Here is a 22,792-nt window from a genome sequence, read left to right as displayed (position 1 = left end):
TGTTAACTGCTTTCGTGCCTGTACAACATCCATTGCACGTCTACCCGTCCTGAGTGAGGGATCCCTCCTCGGTTTCTCCCATTTTTCCTGTTAAAGGAGTTTTTCCTTAGTCGATGTGAGGGTCGAAGGGCAGAGGATGTTGCTATGATGTTATATACAGCCCTTTGAGACAAACTGCTTGTAAAAATGGGCTTTACAAATAAAGTTGTCTTGTCTTGCCTTGGCCCTACGTCACATCCGTTCAGGTGACAGGAGCCCGCGTGCTATTACCGGAAACTATTACCACCAGTAATGGCGTTCAATTAACTGTATCTCAGACACAGTTTGAACAAGAAAACACCTAAACACTCCGTGTTCTGGACCAGGACTTCCAACATGCTGTGGCCGAGCAGCAAGAAGTGACTGCTGAAACTTAGGGTGTTTGTATCCCGGCGAAAGTTGAAACAGGTAAGCGTTCAGCTTTCAAACCATGTTTTGTCTCAATATTACGCAGCTCCTAAAGGGACATAGAAAGAAAAAGATATATATAAGGAAGGAAAAAACGGAAGAAAACTGTTCATCGTGTGGTCGCTTGGTCATTTGGGAATCAGCAAATAGAGAGAGTCATGGAGGAGGATTTGGAACAGTTCCAGCGGTCAAGAGAGGTCCCTCAACGGACATCATGAACATGAAAAGAGACAAGGTGGGCATAGAATTCATTCAGTAACGTAATAAGTCAGCGTAACAGAGCTTAGAAACTAACTTGGGGAAAAGTGGAGTTAGCATTAATAGTACGCTAGCTGTAATGTTAGCGCTCGCTATGTTACAGACGTTGATATGTTGCACACTTTGCCGTAAATCGAGCTGCGAGCCTTTTTACGCCACAATATTGGTCACTATGGTAACTGTGGACGCCATGGCAAGAAACACTGGAGAGGCTGGTCTAGTTGAATACTTCTATCTCGAAACCGTACTTTTGAAAGGTGTACAAATATTCCGTACCGAGGATTTATCACTGACTGCAAATATTAAGAGAAAATAATAAGCGTGGTGTGACACAGTTTGTGCCTCAAATGGCTTTAAGAGGTAGACTTTGATCTTGCTAGTCCCAGTGATGGCTAAACGTAAAAGTTATGCACAGAACAGAGTTTAGTAAAGCAAATCTTGCTAGTGATCACACTTTAATGTGAGCAGTGAGCAGAAAACTTTTCGATGTCTGTTTGCACTAGTTTATTAACACCCTAACGTTGACCAGTCCTAAACAAATCCACGTTTTCGGATTTTGTGTGAAGTAAACCAGCTCTCTTGCTCTCCTTCTTTTCATTTATAATGCATGTTCAAAGTAAACATTTTAAGTATTTCTTCTAATATTTTCTGTTTTCTGTTTGCAGGTTGACAAGGCAGTGATTTCCATTATGACTGATGAGCAAATGGCCGAATATATCACTCTCTTTTTTAGAAATAGAATGTGTGTTCATTTTTGGCATGAAGTGACTTTTAGCAATGTGCATTTTATTTTTTTCATATATTCAAGTTCTCAATTGGTCATAATTAAGAAAACAAACTGATTATTATTATTCATGGTTAATTTCACACTGGGAATCAATACAAGATAATTAGTAATGAAAATATTTCCACTGTTAACAAAAATATCAAGTGTTTGTTCTGTTTTCTACCCCTCTCTGACATTTCACAACACGGGTTGTTCATGCAAATATCTTGACTGTGCATTTATGTCAACTAGATGTCACTTGATGTTTGTACTAACTAGATGTCACCTGATGTTTGTATTACTTGTTCTCGAAGTAATAAAAGTCCTGTTGATTATCACAGAGACAATTTTTGTGTCCCACTTCCAAAAACATACCACCATACGCTGACAAAAGTGAGGAATGATGATAACCAAGTAGTTTTTGAGTTATCTTACAGGCAGGTTCATAAAATCTCAACAGGGCTGGCATCTGCAGAAATGTTATTAAACACCCAATAGTATGTTATGTGACTTAAGTTTATTTCTAGGCCAGTTTCAGATGAATTCAGTAATCAAAACAGCATGTTTATTCTTAACAGAAATAGTGTTTTCCTGACCAGTAGTTCAAAAGCCAGAGATGTTTTCCTATCATAAAACATTGAGAAACCAGAATATTCATATTTAGAGACTAGAAACATTTTAATTGTAACAGTTACAAATTCATAGTCAGGAAAATTGTGTTATTTCCCATCAGTTAAGCAATAAATAGACTGTTTGTTAGTATTTTACCCTGCTTTTTTTTTTGCTTTATCTCTAAAGCAACACCAGCTGAGGATCAGTAGTGTTGTATTTTGATCCATACATCAAGCCAAACATACATGTTTCTAGAAAAAAGTTAAAATAATTTAAAATGATAGAGCATAAACATAGAATGGTTAATGATAGCAAGGAAATGCTATATACACTATACCAACAGCTCAACTCTCTGGTTCCTATAGGACACAACTCAATACTTGTGACTTATACACTGATAGCCTTTCTTAGGTGCATATACAAGTTCACAGCCTTATTTGGATCTGTTGGTAGATTCAGATGGGACTCAGCCATAAAGATATTGCACAGTTCATATACATCCAGATTGCATGGTATGGTCAATATTTAGCCCCTTCAAAGGCCCACTGCTCTGTGTCTGTGTTATCTAGTGTGTTCTTATACATAGAAGGCTGGATATCATTTATGCGTATAGTTAAACTGGTTCATGGTCATTTTTATTTGGGTGTGTCATTTTAGGCGTTTTTTTCTTCCAAACTAGGGATATATTTCAGTTCAACAGCAGTGAAACTCAAGAAATAAACAGTAGAAGTCCAAGATGCAACATAACAGGGTTGTTATCTTAGTTCCCCGGTTTGTTTTCCTCCTGTCTCTTTCAGTCTTGTGAAGTCAGCAGTGAGCCTAATCTTCATATAAAGTGGCTGACTGGTCCACTTGTGAAAAAGCGTCCCACATTTCCCTGAGCTGAACAAGTGTTGAGCCTCACCTTAACCGATAAGAAGCAGTTCGCCTTAGATGAAGATGAGATGCTTTTGTGTCCCTATTGTGTCACTTTCCTTTTGGATTCAGAGTGTGATCACTATGTGGGATCTGTGGGATCCCCGTGTACTGTGCGAAGATGTGCGTGTGTGCCCGTCGGAGCATTCGCAAGTGTGTCAGTGTTGGCGTGTGTGCTCACCAGGGAATCGAGGACAAAGTGGAGGGCTTTGTATGCTGCGACGGCTCTACGTCCACGCACATTTAGAGTTTGGGTGCTGGGGGATGATTTAAGGCGTTAGATTAAAGTTAGGACTGAATCACATTCTAAAAATACGGCAGCAACCCAACAGTAAAAGGATTCATGTCTTTGTGCCTTCCAGAATTTAGCTCACAGACAGCCGACTCAGGGAAGTTGTAATGCTTGGATATGCAGAGTAGCACTGATCTTCCATAGATGGCTAGAGTGAACAGGTTTGAAGGTGGATTGTCTTATCTTAGTCGGGGTATACGCAGGAATCCTGAAGTTGAATTTAATGCTTTTTAAGACCCTTTCCATACATTCTAAGACCTCGTCACCAATTGGAGCGCTAACTGGTTGCAGCGATGACAAGCTTTAACAGTGACTGTACGGAAATCAAACAGTCTAAGTTTGTGGTAACTCCTTAGACCACTCTGTTCATGCATACTGCATGAACAGAGTGGTCTAATTTAGATATGCAGGAGTGAAAACATCCATCATCATTCAGAGGTCAGCAGTAGATGATAAAGAGGCTACTGTTGTAGTAGCTTGCAGTGGTGGGTAAGGATTTTGGTGCAGTGCAGAAGTATGCTATAGACACATGGGGTGAAATGTGTCAGCTTAGGCTAGCCCTAACCATAAGTTTTATCAAAAAGAAAGTTTTAAGCCTACTCTTAAACGTAGAGAGGGGGTCTGCCTCTCAGACCAAGTCCAGAAAATGTCTCCACAGGAGAGGGGCTTGTTAATTTAGTTTTGGAGACTTTTGGCATCTTGGGAATGTAATGTTCTAGTCGGATAATATGGTAAAATGGATCTGTAAGGTATGATTGTGATTGACCATTAAGTGCTTTGTATATAAGAAAGATTTTAAATTCCATTCTGGATTTTGCAGATAATCAGTGTAGAGAAGTGTGGGAGAAATATGATCTTATATGAATTCTTGCCAGTAAATGCATGGCAGCATTCTGAATCAGTCTTTAGAGAAAAAATCCAGCCTGCAAAAATCCAGCCTATAAGTAATAAATATATGGACAAATTTTTCTGCATCTTTTTGAGACAGGATTTTTGTAATGTCAAGCAGGTGAAAGAATGCATTTATTTGATTGATTGATTTGATTTATGTGGGAATTAAAGGACATATCCTTCCTATGCATATCACAGAACGTATTTACTGCTACTCCCAGAGGAGCTATATTATTAGATTTTGTTTGGGGTTCAGCACTTGAGTTTTGCCTTAGTTTAGTAGCATAAAAGTGCAGGTAATCCAAGGCTTTTGTGTCCTTAAGACACATCTGAGGTTTAGTTAACTGATTGGTTTCGTTGTTAAATTTAATTGGGTGTCATGAAAGAAGAATGTAGGGTGAGAATGTGTCAGCTCACACAGACCTCAGGTCAGTGTGCACATGGTTTTCTAGAGATAACTGCCAGGTGTGAGGTGTTCTGTTGGAGAACCTTGTGGTTGCCACATAATTGGTTTAATTGTACCTTTTCCTTTTTGCTGCTCATCTCACTGACAGGTGTAATGAGTTGTAGACCAGACACGATCATCAGCATGAAAAATGGATGTTTTTACATCCATGTATGGATTATTGTGGGAGTGGAAGTGGTGTTTATGCAGAAGCATCCATTTCCACAATGACATGTACATATGGCATATACAGCATTATAAATGTGATGTGGGGGGGCGGGCATGCAGGCAGGCAACAAGTGCTGCCTCAGTTGTGGTTCAATGGTTGAAAGCCACTGGTTCGAAAACTTGCATTTCCTTATTAGTTGGATAGGGTTAGATAGGTTGCCTGTTTGACCAGTTCACAGGATAGTTTCAAAACCAAGCAAACCCACCTACCTTCGACATTACCCTTTGTTCTGTGTATACTGAAGCCCAATCACCAGAAGCATTCAAGCATGTGTCTGTCCGTACAACATGAGAAAAGTAACATCCCTCAACTTTGTAGAAACAACAACAGAGTTAAATAACTGGGCCTACCTTGGAGAGAGAGCCGGATTTTCTTTTAAAGTGTTCTTGAACAAGCTGCTCAGCGACTGTTTTTTCCCCTGATTCAGTACACAATTCAGGGTCAGCCTGGTAGCTAATCCAGTTGCAGCTCAGGTGTGATCACAGCAGCTGGCAATGAGAGAAGGCCATAATTGTTCATAGCCAACATGCTATTGATTGATCTGACCTGTCGCTGCAATCATATCCACCATTATGTCTGAATATATCTGGTGTTTACAATTAAGTCTGCAGGTGGGAGTGAAAGAGACAATTGCAATAGGAGGTGGTGTGTGTGTGTGTGTGTGTGTGTGTGTGTCTCTATGTGTGTAACTGTGACCAACAAGCAGCTACTCTTTTTAGTTGTAATTGTAGTTGTACTTTTATCCATCATATTGTTCAAGTGGTTTTGTTTATTTATAGGATTTATGGAGCTCTGTAAAACTGGTGGTCTGGCTTTCGTTGCATATTTTTACGCAGAAGTGTTATGTGCATGATCCAAGTGTGTGTGTGTCTAAAGAGAAGGACTTTGATTCAGATAAAAGCCAGGTGCGTGTCAGAAATAGAAACCAAAGCTTCTCAGACATCATTGGTTTGCAGCTGTTTCCTGTCTCTCTCCATCTGTTTCTCTCTTTCTCTCTCTCCTTCCATTTCTTCACACACTCCCTTTATTTTCCTCCTTTCCTCCTGTTTACTATCAATTACTGTGTGCTCCTACATAATTCACGGCTGATATTCGCAGTCCAGATAGGAGGCTTTTTGAAATCCAAGTGAAAGTATGACCCACTTTGCATCCTACTTTAAAATCTCATAGATCCAATTCAGAAGTCATGTCAGATTTGATCACTCCAGGGCGAAGTGTAGGAGTGGAGGATGAGATGGAGGCATGGCAACATTTGGTCTTTCTACTCGTATCTTTGTACAGTATACGTCAGCAGCCCCACATCTTCGCTCTGTTTGATAAAAGATTTAGTCACATCCTTTGTTTTATTAAAGCACAAAGCAGTAGAAATTGGATTTGAGCAATATTAACATTATTTACTTAGAAACTTCAGGCTGAGCTTGAGTTATTTTTTTTTTATTATTCATGGTCTGAAATAACAATGAAGTGTTTGTGTTGCTCTCAAATGGCCTTCTTTACTGTGTTTTTCATTCTGTATATTGCAGTGTTGAAATAACAAAATATAATATTTTATAATATATATAAAATCCTTCATCCTTCTGTGATGCAAGTTTCTGGGATTATAAATCCAGGTGGTTTCTTTCTGTTCCAGGAAAGTCATTATCACCTATTGTCAGTCCAAGATTGACCAAATTAGTACCAGTAAGAGCTCTTCTCTTTATTTATTATCAACTCATATTAAAATTTGAGTCTTGGACATTTGGCACCCAGACCTTTAATTGGATAACTGATAAAGACTTGGTCGTCATGTGGTGTATCCTGTAACTGAACTTTAGTCCCTTCTGAGGAAACATGCTGATGGAGAACATGTGTTGAAACATGGATTGAAGACGGCATGTTGTTATTCCCATGGCCCGTTTTTCCTAAACTACACACTCTGGTATGGTCAGTTTAACTGATGTATCTCATGTAAGATATTGAGGACAGGAGTCTAATTTTGGAAACAATGGGCCTTGGGAGCAGTGAGCTTTTGTTTTCAGGCTGTTGGACAAATACAGCCAGAATTAAGTGAAGGAAGTTCTTATAAGCACACTCAATGTCAGCTATCTTTCACACTCAGCTCAGAAATGACCGAAAACCTCTGATATGAAGCATCTTTCAGACACTTTTCAGCCTTTGCTTGTGGTGATTTTTCCAAATTGTGGGTCAGTACGACATCCCATTCCCATTAAACTCTTTATTTATGAGTGTGACTGGAAAGGTTGAGAAAACACCATTATGTGCTGAAGTCAGTTACAGTTATCATCCTATCCTCAAGTAACTTCCGTCAGTCAGTGCCGCTTTGATCTTTGAATTTAAAGAAATACGTGTGCCTGAGAAGATGATCAAGGTCATCAATCGCAATCACAGGAGGATTTTTAAAATTGAGTTGCCCCCTCACTTGTGAACAGAAACATGTGCAGCCTCTTTGAAAAGATCAGAAGATTATCGGATTGAAAACAGACAAATTCAAATTCACTCTGTTTTTGTTTAATTTTCTGTATTTTTTGACAGGTCAACGTGATAAACTTCAAATCAGTTCTAAAGGAAACTTGAAATAAACAACAATTAGTCATTTAAACTTAATATTTTGGGTGTCTTGTAATGTAAAGCATTTTATGGCAACAACTGCTACAGGAGCACACACACACCACACAGTGACATTTCTTGTGTCACGCTTTTGTAGGATGGCATTGACAATGTCCTTATGTCCCTCTGTACTCTTATCTTCACTGCTCAGGAAGGTGTAAGAGCCAAGTAACCACGACTTACAGATTCACGGTTGTCACATTTTTAGGTCAGATGATTTGGAATCTCAGATTAATCTGGGAAAATTACATCCCTGATTCTTAGACTGATTTATATCGATTTTTTCAGTGCTAACAGAGTTTTCAGTTTTGATTGATGACTTCCGGCTGAGGGGGAGTTAACTCTCAAAATTTTAACGGCATGTCCGCTGAAGTAAAATAGTTACTCTCTGCACCTCTGGCTCAGATGTTGGCAGCTTTGAGGCTGACTCGGTCCTGGCAGGCCTCCTCTTCCTTGATCCTCACAGAGCTGACATTTGGCACAGCGGTGACACCTCACCAGCTGAAAGGACAATTCTCAGATGAGCCTCCTCAATATTTCAAGTGCAGTGACATTTCATTAGATGAAGAGGAGTTTAGATGCTGGCAAATGCTTCTCCTCACATCTTAGCCAGGTTAGCCGAGCTGACAGTCACCTGCGGGAAGGAGGTGCTGGAGCTTCTGACCAGGTTGCTGCAGACGTGGATACACACTTGCAGACGCACACATATACGCACACACAAGCTGGCAGATAGAGTAACCTTTCATGAGGTCTACAATGCAAATGTATTTTGGTGCTTTCTTTGTGTGTGTTAGAGAGGTTTACTATGTCAGGATTAACAATGTTTTTCCAGGTTGTTTATGCTGAAACTTAAAGATAGTCCACTGATTTAGAATTTCTGGTTAACTGGTTCAGACTCATGATGGGCGTTACCCACTATGCAACAGGTGTGATTTTTTTACAGGAAATATTTAGAATACCAAATGTGAGTGTGTTGCTGCAGAGTAGATTCTTTGCAGTGTGGAAAGTATGTTAAACGGGTAGCGCAGCCAAACATCACATTGCTGTATTTTCTCTTGAGGAAAATATATTTGTTCACTGTCACGTCCCCTTCTAATTCAGGAGAAAATCAGAGCACGACCTCCAAAGGGTGCAGCTGGCTCTGGAGAGCTGATCAGCCAAGTGGAAGCCAGTCTGGTATCAGTCTCATGTACTGTGTTTGCTTAAGTCTGTCAACCTCATCACAAAATTACCAGTTATTTTATAGCTCGGTCTCCGCCTTCCCTCCTGAGCTTGGCAGAGAAATTCTGCCACAAAAAAGATTCCAATACTGAAGCACAGCTCATGTTTTGAATAATCATCCAACTGAGAAAATTTAGCTAAAAAACGCATCATATTTTCAGTCTCAAAGAGCCTATTCTGTTTTTACATGTGAAAGAACACAAAAAAAGTTTCCATCATTAAATGATGGAGACTTTTTCTGTGTCAGTATCGTGTCGTGTATTGTCATATGCTGACATGGTACATTGCATTTGGGATATTATGTTGTCATGGTGATATCTGCCAGCGTGTTGACAGGCAATTTAATCATCATAGCTCGTACCTACAGATAAGTTGATCTCATTATATTATGGAAGACCTCACTGCACAAGTTATCAAATTAATGGGGATTATTTTTTTCAAACTTCTATACCTCTTTAATACCACCTGTACCTTTCCTGTGCCATTTTGTAATAAACACACACACATTGTTTGTGTGAGCAGCAAACAGCAGGCCTTGACCAAAAATTTTGCTTCTCTTAAAATGTTAATTTATCTCTAAAGAGAGTCTGTGAAGCTTTCATTCCTTCAGCGTTCCCACTCAATGGGAAACCACATAGAAATGACCGAGCCATCGTGTAGAGCTTTAAAGCGGGTCTGGTGCCAAAGTGAAGTGCATTAGGTGGTAATAAGACCAAGCTGGGTCTGGATAATGGCTGACACATTTCCCATCCCTGTGAGCTCTAACCATTTAATTGATTTCCATCTGTGTCTCCAATGTCCACTCCAGCCAAAGCACCCGTGGTTAGCCAGGAACTGGGGGTGGAGGGATGGATGAACATTAAGTGGAGCTTCTGTGGAGAGCAAATCAGAGAGACTATTTTGATCGAGCAGTTTGGGAGTGTCTTGTAATCTAACACTCCTCTTCACTTTGTTTTCTGTTGTGATTTGACTTTGATGTGGCATGGCTAAAAGAGAAAAAGATACATTCCTTTTAACAATAGATCTTTATTTATGTATGGCACAGTTAAAATACAGGTCACATTGTATTTCATGTTATTGCTTGGTTTGTTCTATTTAGGCTCTGGAGATAGACATGGCATCTTACGTGGAAGTATGAAACTGCTAAAATCTCATCCTCCATATAAGCTTGTTTGGTATGAGGCAGTTTCCATTGTTGTGACTGCACCAGGGGAGCAAAATAATGCATAATTCATTGTTTACCTGATGGACACAAAGTCTAATTAAATCTCCAGAATTTCCAGCTGTGACGAGTGTCTCTGATTTTCTTTTTTTTCCCCCCTTGGTTAAAGTGACAGAGTTGATTGTGGAAAAGGTGCAATGCTGGTCACCAAGGAATCATCTCATCAATCTTGTGTCAGCCTAAAAATACTGTTGTGGTTTGTATGAACAAGGCATCTAATAATCAAAAGGATTATGGTATTAATTTATTCTGTCGTGGCAGATGTCTAATGCCTTTTAGCATTATTACAAATATATTCCCTTGATTATTAACACAGCATCCTGGGATTAGTTTAAGATGAGCAAAAAAAATCTTTACATTTGCATCCATTTGCAATGTAATCTTCAACAGCGTGGGAACAAACTCTCAAAGTTGATATTAATGCGCATGTAGCAGCTTGTGGGTCACATTCACTTTGATTTCAGTCAATTAAAAAAGTAATTGATACATTAAATGAATGACACGCAATTCATTTGCCAGGGAAAGAAGTTAGAAGAGCCTGTTCTGATTATTACATTATTCATTAAGTATTCAGAAATTGAATTTAGGGCTAATTTACAAAACGCCCTCCTCATTGTGTGCATAAACGTGTGTGTTTGTATGTAACAAGCGTGCCCTCCCTCCTCCTCCTCTGTTTTGCTGAGTTATTGCTTGCCATTAGCCCGTGCGATTGCCTGGTGGCGATTCATAAGTGGTGAGACCTTTCCCTTCGCCTGGTTCTCATTAAACCTCAGAGGGAAGAGAAATACCTTCCCTTCCCAGATCTATTAGATTGGATTCAGAGAGCTGAGTACAATCTGGAACAGTACAGCATGTGACGCTTCGGCCCCCACACACCAACATGCCCAAACCATAAATTCGCACTGCATACACACAGACGATCAATATCTGTCTGATGGGAAAGTCTTTTCGTTAAGACTTACTTAAGACTCCTTTTATGCGTTTATGAGGAGAATATATGAGATTTTGCCACACCTGATGTCATCTTTTATCTCTGTCCAATGAAATCAGCCGGATTTGTGCTTCTATAATGAGATCTGTTCAATAAAACACTCTGCAGGGTCACCCAGTGAAGCTGCACAGTTTGATTTAAATTATATTTGTTTGTACAGGGGAGATTTGCTGAGCAAACGTCTGCGTTGATTTCATTCCAGTGGACATACACGCAGATGTAGCTGCTCAGTACAGCCACAGTTTTGCTGGCTATTGACTATCTTTGCTTAAAGGCACCAGCTTAAAAAATAGAGATGGGAAAAGTGTAATGGCTTTGCTTGCTGCTGTCAATAGTTTTATAATACCAAATCAGTAAAGGTGGCTAATTTTAGTGAACAATCTCTGAAAACATCACCAAATGGTGACAGTCCCATTTAATAGACATAAGCCAGATATTTTCCTCAGCATACCAAAAACAGAGGGGACTCACATTGGGCAGAAACACAGTTCTTATGTATTTTGTACAACAGTTTCCTTTTCACATAATGTGCTGTACAGTTTGAGAGGGGATCCACTGTTTGTGTCTGTCAAGATGTCTCCTGGCTTCTCTTGTAGCATCAAATTAATCAGATCAGGCAGCAGTCACATCCCATGTGCTTTCAGAATGCATATGCATCACCTTCATGAGCGTCATAATACTAATTAGCGACTTTGCCAGAGGTGAGGCGGAAGAGCTCAGTCATAAACATCACCTGGGTATGAAAGACCACGGTTTCTCTGTAGTTGGGTGAGTGCAGTTGATATCCCCCTCATTGGTGCAGATGGCTTGTTGAAGCTCATCCTTGGAGTATGTCACCGCTGAAGAGTACAGATGCGAGTCAGACAGCATTTTCAAATAATTTTTAGCCTTTGCTTCTTCCTGCTTGGAAGAACCAGATGGCTTCTGTCCCCCACATGTAGTAAGTAGTTTTAGTTTTTAAGCATTTCTTAGAGGCAGAAAAAGATTCATTGGATGATTTAAACCTCAGTGTGATGAACCACAGAACTACATTTCTCTTTCTGGCAAAGTGTCTTCAGACTGAAAATGATAGAGGATAATATCATTTGTATTCCTCTTTTTTGTTTATTTTACCTCTTGATCAGATTTGCTTGAGACTTCTGACTTGAGAGTTAAAAGGAAGTTGAAAGAGCAGAATGTAGGGACCTTCTAAAAAGTGAGGGCAAAATGGTAGAAAGAGCTTTTCTGGATTTTGTGTTTCAGGGTGGATTTTTCTTCAACTTTATTTCCATCCTGAAAATCCTCTCATTGCATGCACCAACTATGAAATATGTTCCAACGGTTCATTATTGACTGTGGTTTAATTTGTTTTTTGTTTTGTTAATAGTCAGCTCAGTTTTGGTAAGTGTGGTTCAAGTAGACTAATTTTAGGATCTAGGCCTTACCAATAGTTTGCAGCTCTATAAATTCTGCTTTTGCAAAGTTAACAGTGTTTATTTTTGTTGATAATATTCAGCGTTCCTGAGGGGGACAGAATATTAGCAACAAAACAGTTGCACTGGATTGCATTGGATTGTACACCGGTACCAAATGAAGTGGCCAGTGAGTGTACAAATAGGGCTTTATTGGTTGATTAATTTAGATACATTGTTAAAACATATTATATAGTATATAAATAAATGAACAGATATAGATAGTAGCTTTGTGTGAAACCTTGTCCATACTTAACATTTATCAACATATTAAATACAGAGGTCACATTAACCGCATCTCTGCAAATGATTGTAAATTTGTGCCCACCAACGTGTTTTGTCAAGCCAAGTCGTGCCCTGATATTTTGCCCAAATGTGAAGTAAATCAACTAATTATCTGACAAGTCCACTGGATTGATTTCATTAAAAACTTTCCTGAGAGAGCTTCCCCTGTAAATCAGTCAAGTCCTTTAGCTGTTTGTGTTTTGTAGCACTATTAACGGTTTTGACATTTTCCACTAATCAGCGATTTGTGTGTGTGTGTGTGTGTGTGAAATTTTGCTGTTTAGCCATTGTATAGGACTGCTGGAGAATACAGCGGAGAGGTTCCTTCCAAGTGGAGCTGGTGCAGTTACATACATGAAAATTAGGTGCAACAGTGCAACCTGCTCTCGCTGAGTACATACCTATGACATTTATTATAACTCAGCTTTGGTACTGCATGCTGATTACCTCGGTTTAATGCCACATTCATATTAGAAGAAACAAATTGAATTATTGTTAAAAGTTAACAATTATTCAATTTGTTTCTTCTAATAAGAAACAAAGCATCAGTGTGTTGAACAGTTTTAAGGTCAGTTACTGGACTCTTTATTGTGTTGTATTTTGCTCTCTATCAGAAACGTTTCCTACCTTTTAAAGACTTTAGGCAAAGCAAACCAACATCGGCTGACTGGCTGCCAAGTTTGCATCTGTGTTGTTGTGCTTCTGTCAATCTGTAATGCCAAAGCGCTGTTTTGGGAGCCTACAAAGAACATGCTGCATGGCCTACTTGTGATTACCACTAGGGGGCTGACAGCAGAGGGCTGACACAAATATTTCTGCTGTCAGCTCATATTTACACGAGATCTGATAGAATGAACTTGGCTATAAGTTACAACACATGACTACAGGCCTGCAGCAGCTACCCAATCAAAGACAACTATAGGAGCAGGGAATTTCTAGTCTGAAATGTAGCGATTGAGGGTAGTTTAAGCTGCAGATTTGTACAATTTAGTCTCACAGTTACTGATTTTACACAGTGTGTGGCTGACCAGTTCTTGGTTGCATTCAGCACAAGCCAGTCAAACACAATAGAGAGTGATAACTGGTGGGAAGCCAGTTGGGACTTCAGGTCCATGTTGCAGTGCTCAAAACTCTGAATGGCTGGTATAACAGTATTATCTCACTCCCTCAGTATTGTCACTCTTCTCATCTCATCAGTGATTTCTGTAGTATTGTCCAAGGATTGCACTATTGTTTAAAGGAATAGTTCAACATTGTGAGAAATTTGCTAAAGCTGTGTTTTAAAAATACATGAAACTGGAAGACGTGGATGCACCACTGGATGCACCACTGGTTTAAAAAAAAAGAAAACATTTTTCGTCTGAAATGTGTTATTAAATTATGAAATTTAGTCCTGTATGTCATCTAAGGAACATAATGCTTTTACCTGTGAAGCAAAGTAAAACTAAGTATGGTGTGCTCTTTCTAACGAAATTGCACTTTTTGGTGACATAAAACTACAGCAACAGAGACTGCATGCTCACCAGCGGTTGATAGTGGTGGCAGCGGTAGCATCTTTTCAGTGCAAACCCAAAGCAAGGGGAATGTGAGCTGCAGTCTTTTGCACGGAGGCCATGCATGACATCATGTGTGATTACTGTGGATGACATGGGCTGTACCAGTGCAGCAGAGGATGGAGTGAGAGATTACAGTGTGTGTAGGCTACACTCCTGTGCATCCATAAGTGACTTGAACTATGTCACCCATTACTTAAAAGGATAACTGAACAGGGACTGCAGCTGTAGAGACTGTATTTGTTCCGCTGGAATGATCCAAATGAACTGTTTACAGGAAACAACATGATAACTCGAAGAAAAAGAAAAAAAATACTTTAGTTTCTTGAGAACTTGTTTGCTGTAAATGCATCTGCATGTGCAGAAATGTTAAATCAGAATCAGAATCAGCTTTATTTGCCAAGTATGTGTGACCATACAAGGAATATTAGCTAAAGATTGAGCAGCTCAGAAAACTGTCAGTACAATTTGCACTTTAAATCAGTCCACTTTAAAATTAAGTGAATTTCTGTATAGCCTATGTGCAGTTGGACCGTGTTTTGTGATATTCACAGAAATTGCACTTTCTGTGGCCTAATATTTTCTGTATGGTATTTAGTGAGTTTTTTTGATTTGTAGGACAGAGTAGTTCACAGAGCTATCAAAGAAGTACTGTTTGTCAAACAATATTTTTCCAAAGGATTCACCCAAGGCAACAGAAGGCCTGAAGTACTGTGGATGAGTTTTACTAAATGAGATGTGATTAATTATTTTACAGCACATTTATTTTGAAAGTGAGACTGAAGATGTGATGCTAGCCCTCAGGACATGCCTACTGAGGCCTGCTGTACTCCCAGTACAGTGCTCCTCGGACACTGAACATATGGGAGCTGAATGGTCAGCTGGGATATGCACGTCTGCATACATGTGTGTATACTTGTTTGCCGGGGCTGACAATGCATAATGCATTTGTCATGCCAGCCAGCCCAAGCAGGCATAACAGCCCTTTCTTCTTAATCGAGGCCCACAGGGTAATGTGGTAATACAGATGGGGCCTGTCATGCTTTTCTGAAAAGCAAGACGAGGAGGAGGAGGATGAGTATCATGAAGAATCAAAAGAGGCACTCATCTGGCCCCTGTGGATCACGGTTTCTCTCTTAGAAGTGGAAAATTGGGTTGATAGATAGACAGATAGGCAGTTAGGTAGGTATGTGTTTTAGTTTCCTCCCATATTGATTAGATGTTGGCTTGTTTTCAGCTTAACTTTTCCCAGTGAGAGATGAAAGAGAGCGAAACAAGCTTTCAGACAGAAGTCTGAAAATGACTAAACAGTGTGGAAGAAGGGAAAATATGTCATGAATACTCACTTTTTTACAGCAGCATCATCATTACCTATGCACTATCCCACATGAATCTGCCATGCGTTATTTGGACATATGTCAGGTCAGCTCAGTTTTTGTGATGACTGTGTGTTCAAAGACTCACCCTCAGTTCCGGTGGGGGTGAGGGTGAAGTACATCCAAGTGAAGCTGACTAATGTCTATGTGAAACATATTTTATGTATATTCAGAGTGTCATTGTCTACCGTGATTACGCACTGTGGTGTAAATTAAGGACAATTCCCTTTAGGTTGTCCCAGTTTCCAAATGCTGCAGACCTGCTAAGCTGTAACAGATCAGCTTTCCACTCCATGCTTCCATTTTCGTGGTCCTTCAATTTTCTCAGTTGTTACTGTAAATGGGTCTCACAGGAGGGACAGTGGTTCTCGCTGTCACCTGTGTTCCCTCCAGGTGTTTTCCGTCCCATTGCCCAAAGACATGCAGATGAACAGACTACATTGCCAAAATGTGTGAATATTGTTTACCTCTGTCTGTCTTGAGAGACAGCGTCTCCTGGGGTTTCCCAGACCGTGCTGGAATACGCTCCAGCCCCTGGTTACCCTGAATGAACAATGAATGCATCTTGTGCATTTCTCTATAATTTGTACATTGTGATTAGGCATTGTCCTGTGTACCTTCATAGCCAAATTTCCCCAAATGGACAAGAAAGATTTTATTCTGAGCCTCAAACTGGGCTTGATGCCCAGTAATGGTGCCAGGCAGTACTCAAACGAAGGCCAGCTATGAGCTGAATGATTCCAGCAGGAAATCCCGTTGTGACTTGAAAATTATTAAAAGCAGAAATCAGCATTAATACTTCTTTTCTGACTGGGAGAGGTTGGTGATGTTCTCCAAATCCATGGCAGGTGAAAAGAAGGGACTGTGAGTTAGCACAGTCAGCAGGACAGTGACATTGACCAGGAACTGATTATATCAAGTGCAGCTGAGACTGATGGGAATGTCCTTATTTGGTCTGAAACCAAATTACAACATGAGAGAGGAGAGGAAAAGTTGGGATATCACCAAAGTCATGACAAAGAGAGCTTCAATGCTTGTGCCAAATTTCGTGAAAATCATACAATCATCGCTGAGATATTTCAGCCTGGACTAAAGAGCTTGATCAGCTCACTGAAATTACCGTCCATATGGCCATGCTGCTAGCTGTCTATAATCTCCCCTTTCAAGCCATGAACTGTTGATATCCACCAGGTTATTCACTAATTGTTAAAAGCAAAGCTCAGTTTTATCAGTTGAAACTGTATTTTTGAATTAATACATTTTTCAATTGATATCTGTAGGCATATGCTGAACTGTGAACACAAAACTAATTTCTCAAGTGCATCTGCATTGTTGTCCCTCATTGTCCAGTTGGCGGAGCAGAACATGCTGTTGGAATTGAATCAACGCCTCCCAGCAGGCCTTCGCTCACCAACACTGTTTGCATCAGCAGCCCAGCACAGAAGGTCCCTCGGGACATAGCACGCAGATGTGCACACATAAATATACCCGCGTGTATTTCAGTTCTGCAGTTCATATCAACATCACAGCGTACAAAATTACATGACTGTGAAGGTGCTGGCAGTTTAACAATGTACAAAGTCTTCAATGTCAGTGAGTCAAAGAACAGTTGAAATACATGTAGTGTAGGTCATAAGTAGCTCTTTTCCCAACATGTGACAATTAATATAAATTGGATTACATGCAGAGTGCCATGTGTTCAGTGCTCTTAATTGACAGTGTAGAGAAGCAGCCAGTAATGCTAATAGATTCTAATTAAAGTTTATTTACTTAATAAGTGCAAATGCTTTTTGTGTTGTTTTTGTTGCATCCGTGTGCTTTATATTCATTCATACCTGGAAGCTGCTGTGTAAAACCACAGCCTCTTTGTGTTGGATCATGAGCAGCTGGACTGAACAAGGTCAGGGTTTAAGCACACAGCTCAAAGGTGCTCTTTCTTCAGGGAAGGAGGTATGCAAACATGCGAAAATGAACAGCATTTGGAGGAATGTGGTGTTTTACTACGCTGGGGCTGTGCTAATAAATCTAATAAAGGCAAGGTAGCAAGAACATTTCAGCGTAACCATCATAATTTACTTGAACAGTGCCTTCTGGTCACAGTCCTGCAAAAATATTACAAAAGAAATGTAACACTATCTGATGCAAGGGCCCTCACACCTGCAGTGTGCCCATAATATGTTGAAACCAAAACGGCTCGCCCTGCCGCATTTACACTTTTGTCTGAAAGAGGCTCTGCAGCCATCGTGTTCAGTCGCACTGTAAAGGGATAAAGTTGTGTTTGTGTGTGTGTTTCTGGAACGTGAAGTGCCTTTTGCTGTGAGAGTGTGAGAGAGAAATGGTGGTCGCTGTTATATGTAGACTGACTTTAAAAAGTGTCTGATGGGGATGCCATTTGTAAATGAAGTTTATTTTATTTTTTTGTCATATTGGATAAAAGCAATTGCCAAAGTGTTTACGATTCATCCTGCAGGGGATGAATATGAATATCCAGAACCAGAGTAAAATCACTTTGTTAAAACTGCCTCCTTTCTTTCATGACAAACCATGTAGGCAAACTGTTGGTTAGGTCTAAGATTTGGGTGTTGTTTTTTGATGTGTTTTGAATTTTTTCCGTTTTGAAATATGTAGTCTTAACCGCAACCAACCAATGCTAACTCAAGTGATGTCACTTGACCAGTGCCATTAGGATTCACCTCTGGGAACCAATGAATATCTGCACAAAATTTACCCTCAAGTTTTTCACCTGTTTCTACACTGAAGTGGTGGGCTGAAGTGCCACTCATAGAGACATGCTGTTAGGTGGCTAAGAATGAAAACATGGCCAAGAGGGCTCCACGTCATGTTAAACACCACCTAACAGGTTTGAGCTTGTGTGGGTATGTTTGTCAGAGATGTTGATGATGTAGTGAGAATTTTTCTTCCTGATTTGCAGTAATTAAACAAACAAAAAACATTTTAGCTGCAGCTTTTTTAAGTCTGGTACATTCCACCTTTCAGATGCTCCTAGAACCAACTCAAATGTTGTTGCCAAGCAGAACTAGCCAAGATCCTGCATACTGACTGGAAATGCTATTATTTGCCATGGTAACACAGTAACTGCGCCAGGAAGCACAGTGGAGATTTTGAGATTTCAAAAGTATATCCTCTCTCTGAGGATGATAAATGGCTGGTTCTGCCTTCATAGTAAAGGAAATAGACTTGTTTTATTTGTCAAGGTGACACTGATTGATGGTAGCCATTGTTTTAAACTTGATTATTGATTTGATTTTTGTCTGTGGACACACATGCAGTTTCAGTCACACATAAGTGCAGAATGAAAACAATGATAAATGACAACTAAAATAGAATGATTACATGCATAAATCTCACACGTGTCCCACGAACAAATGTGCAGCTACTATAACTCACTTTTCTTCCTTCTGGCTCTTGCAGTGAAACCGACAGTCATCGATGTGGGCATATATGTCAACAGCATCGGGCCTGTGTCATCCATTGATATGGTGAGTTGAAGCATTCACTCTCTCCCTGTCTCCTCCAGTCACGCACACGCATTTGTCCATTGTCCAACATTAGCATCATCATACATGAATGCTGCCGTTACTCATGCTGTATTTGGTCATGTGGGCCACCACAGCTGTCTCTGTGCTGAAGAAAGCCAGGAAAGGCAGGTGCAGACACTTTGTTTCACGTTCTGTGGATCAGCTCGGATTAAGCAAATGAGTGTGTTTTTGAAAAAAAAAAAAAAAACCGAGAGGAGTAATAGAAATTCTGCTATGAAAGCTCTCAGCTATCGAGTCAGACAGCAATGTCTCTGTGGAAGGAAGGAGACTACAACAAAGTTTTATTTTCTCCTAATGTTTTGACTTTTCAGCTTTATTTGCATTAGTATGGTAATTTCCAGAACAAAGTTTGACTAGAAGGAAAAAATGGTTTTGGAGAAACTCCAGGACATGGATCGATGAGTATTTCATTATGGAAGGCCTGATCAGATTCGACAAAAAGTATAAAAGACTGAAACTGAAAGCTTGATGAGCTATAATGAGAAAATGGCTACTTTTCCTACAACTAAATGAATAAACAGTCTGTGGTTAGGCCTTGAATCATGTGCAGTAGACTAAATGGATTCAATTTCATTATATATAATGCAAAAACTGTCGGTACACTCAAAGGTAATATTAATGTTTTTGCTTGAAAACCCTTCTTCAAAACATCATAAGCTTACTGCTTTGCAGATGCTGAATGAGCGATAAGAAATAATGAAGCGTTTTATTTGATCCTAGAAGATTACCAGATGTTGAGCTGTGTCTGTTTCCTGACAATAATAATTATTTTTAGATATGAAAGCAATTTGGCCTTTTTTTTTCTAACTCAGGTTATTCTTGACTACGTCTTCTTATTCAGAATTAAATTAAAATAATAATAAGTTGTTGCAAGGACAAATGTGCTGCACTGAATGACATTCCTGTATATTAATTTGCAATGCTGTCTCGCTCCTGTCTTGGACATTTAATGGTATTATTAACCGTAATGTGCTCGAAGCGCGTAGGCTTAAATTGAGAAAATTATGCACGTTAATATTTACTGGCAGGTCAGAAAGCCATTAAAAAAAAATCCGTATAATGTTATTCAGATAAAGGTTTGGTATAGTGGAATACATTTTAAATGAGTGCAGCTGTGTACAGCTGTCTTATTTTATACCAGTGCATTACTGTGCAGTCATTTAGCAGAGGATATTTAGGATTCCTCCTAAAGTGCAATTTGGTAAATTCAATTTGGGATGCAGTTGTGTCTGTACTCTGGACTCTGAGGAGCCTACCGGAGATGCACTTTGTGTCGTCAGTTTCAGATCGAATGATTGGTTGTATTTTCCCTGACCTGTCATTTACCCAGTCACAAGAGGGAGAGAGCGAGAGAAAGAGAGAAGGCAGCAAGATTGCTAAACTGTTACCCATGCACAGCATCTATTGCATGACTGTCTGTCTGAGTTTTTCTTTATGTGAATCGAAGGTCTAAGGATTGTACAGACTGTAAAGCCCTTTGAGAAGAATGTATGATATTGGGCTGTGAAATTGAGTTGACATAACTGACCTGAATACCACCAACAGTCACTGTTGATACCAAAAGTTGTAATCCTTAATGTTTCAGTCTGAGTTGATTTGGTGACACCTGTAGTTGCCATAGTAACGGCACGTACAGTTTAACACTGCAGGCCTTAGTATTATGTAGGCAGCAAACAGTCATTGAGCGGCTATTTTGACAGACATGCAACAAAAAACAAACATGTTTGTCTGTTTACAGTTCAGCCAACCAATAAATAAGTAAGTCAGTTGCTTTCTCTTTCCTTCAAGCCATGAGCAACTGCAGTATGACTGCATGGTGTGCACAACAACAAACAACAGTGACAAATTCTTTTTGTTTTCCTATGACTTGAGTGAAAGCCACGTCATGTTACACCTGTTGAATACTTTGAACTTTGAAGCGAACAGTTAACAGTGGGGCTGATATCAGTGGGATGAAAATTATGCTGAATCACATGCTAATCATTTTCTGTTAATCCTGAAGTCCACTGAAATCTAGTACAGGAATGGCTGAGCCTACCACAAGCAAGGGTAGTTACCCAGATTAAATGCACTGAACAAATGTTGTGTCATACGTAAAGAAACTTTAATACTTATATCAGGGCTCTTTTTGCTACTTTATGCAGAAAGAAATACCGTAATGCTGCCATGGAAAGACCATAAATAGTGTCAAAATTGGATTTTATTTCATAGAAATCTGAAGGATGACTAAATCAGAAAGAAATTTGTATTGTATTGTTGTATTGCACTGTTTCTTTTCTTTTATCCACTCTGTATGTCATCATTTAAGGATAATGTATAGCAAACTGATGGCTCCAGCTGAAGCCCCGGCAGAGTGTGATTCAGCAAGTAAATAGAAGGCTTTTGAAGCTTAATTCTGCCATGCTGACTTCCTTCCTGCAGGATGCTGGTTATTACATGGCTGCTCACAAAAGACATCAATCCAAACTACAGATAAAACCGATAAAATGGTTCTATTTCAAACTAAAGCCACAGAGAAGCCTACATCAAAAAACAGGACGGTCTGCACCAGTGAGCACCAGCTTTCTGGTAGAAGTGACATAATTTGAAGAGATGATTTGAATCAGCAAAATGGACCAAATGCTCATGGCCAAATGTGAAGTCCAAAGACCTAAGATTACCTTTTACTTTCCAATCAGAACTGAGAATTCTACAAAGCTATAGTTTAGCAATAATTAATAATACTGCTGCCGTATATGGTAACTGGCAGAGGTGCAGTCCAAGGTTAGGGACAGACATACATACATAAGTTGAGTTACACACAAGAACAAACTTAAAAACAGCTCATGTATGTTATTACTTTTCAGCAGCATAAGACAATAGATCAATTTGCACTTTCATTTAAGTTTGTTTTTCTTTTTTTTTTTTAGGTAAAATAATCATGACCTTAAATTGAAGCTCACAGTACTTTACAAAAGAAAAAAACAGGTTTGTTGATGGATTGATGAATGTGTTTAGGGGTAAACTGTTTGCTGGAAATGTTTTGTTGGTGCAAAGTGTGAGTATAGCCATCCTCTAGGTGGACGTGTGGATGAATCATTATGTCAGTGTACATGATATCTGATTATGGGACCCAAAGGGAGCATGTATGAAGAAAGTAGGGGCTCAAGCACTGAGCCATGGGATGCTCCTTTGTGTTGCTCTTCTGACTGGTTTGAATTGGGCAGGGGTCAATACTGGTGAAGTACAGTAAAGGCACTGTTGGTGTGGAAGACACTCGGTTTACAAACATTACATTTTGTTTGACAGCATTTTTCTCTACCTTCCTGCTAAGCCTTATAACACGGCGCAGCAGATGCACGAGGTACTGGGATAAAATGCATCCTTAAAGCCTCAATTTCTAAACTGCTGGCAGAGTTGAGCTGTTTTTGTGAATGTCCTTGTTTCTATTTATGACTGCAACTAGCTATGCAAATGATGTTTATTCTAGCATATAAGTGAGAAAATCTCATAATTTTACTTTGTACTTCTGCACTGAAAATCTAAACTCTTGTCTGTGTTAAGATGGTTATTTTTAAGTAAAATGTTAGCGAAAGAGAGTGCAACCTGTAGTAGAGGACAGCTACACACAGACAAACATGAACGTTCAGGAGTAAATATAGTAGTTGTGAATTAAAAACTCCTGTAGCCTG

The 22,792-nt window shown here is 39.6% G+C and overlaps 1 protein-coding gene across 8 annotated transcripts in view; it reads left to right on the top strand.

Annotated features, from left to right (window-relative positions):
- The window catches only part of LOC124055432 (gamma-aminobutyric acid receptor subunit gamma-3-like), a 93,906-nt gene that overhangs the window by 5,673 nt on the left and 65,441 nt on the right, over positions 1 to 22,792 (top strand). For 6 of the 8 annotated variants that reach the window (XR_006842640.1, XR_006842639.1, XR_006842641.1 and 3 more), the window contains exon 3: positions 18,994 to 19,061. Coding sequence is in view for 4 of the 8 variants with exons in the window: in XM_046382284.1 (XP_046238240.1) it covers positions 18,994 to 19,061 (68 nt within the window). In the remaining 4 variants the exon portion in view is untranslated. Of the gene's footprint in view, positions 1 to 157; positions 448 to 590; positions 683 to 1,370; positions 1,547 to 18,993; positions 19,062 to 22,792 lie in introns of those variants that run through there. The other 2 variants (XR_006842642.1, XM_046382285.1) reach the window with 2 other exon arrangements.

This window comes from Scatophagus argus, chromosome 24 (assembly GCF_020382885.2).
Source record: "Scatophagus argus isolate fScaArg1 chromosome 24, fScaArg1.pri, whole genome shotgun sequence".
Lineage (NCBI taxonomy): Eukaryota > Metazoa > Chordata > Actinopteri > Scatophagidae > Scatophagus > Scatophagus argus.
This window is presented reverse-complemented; position numbering and strand designations above follow the sequence as displayed.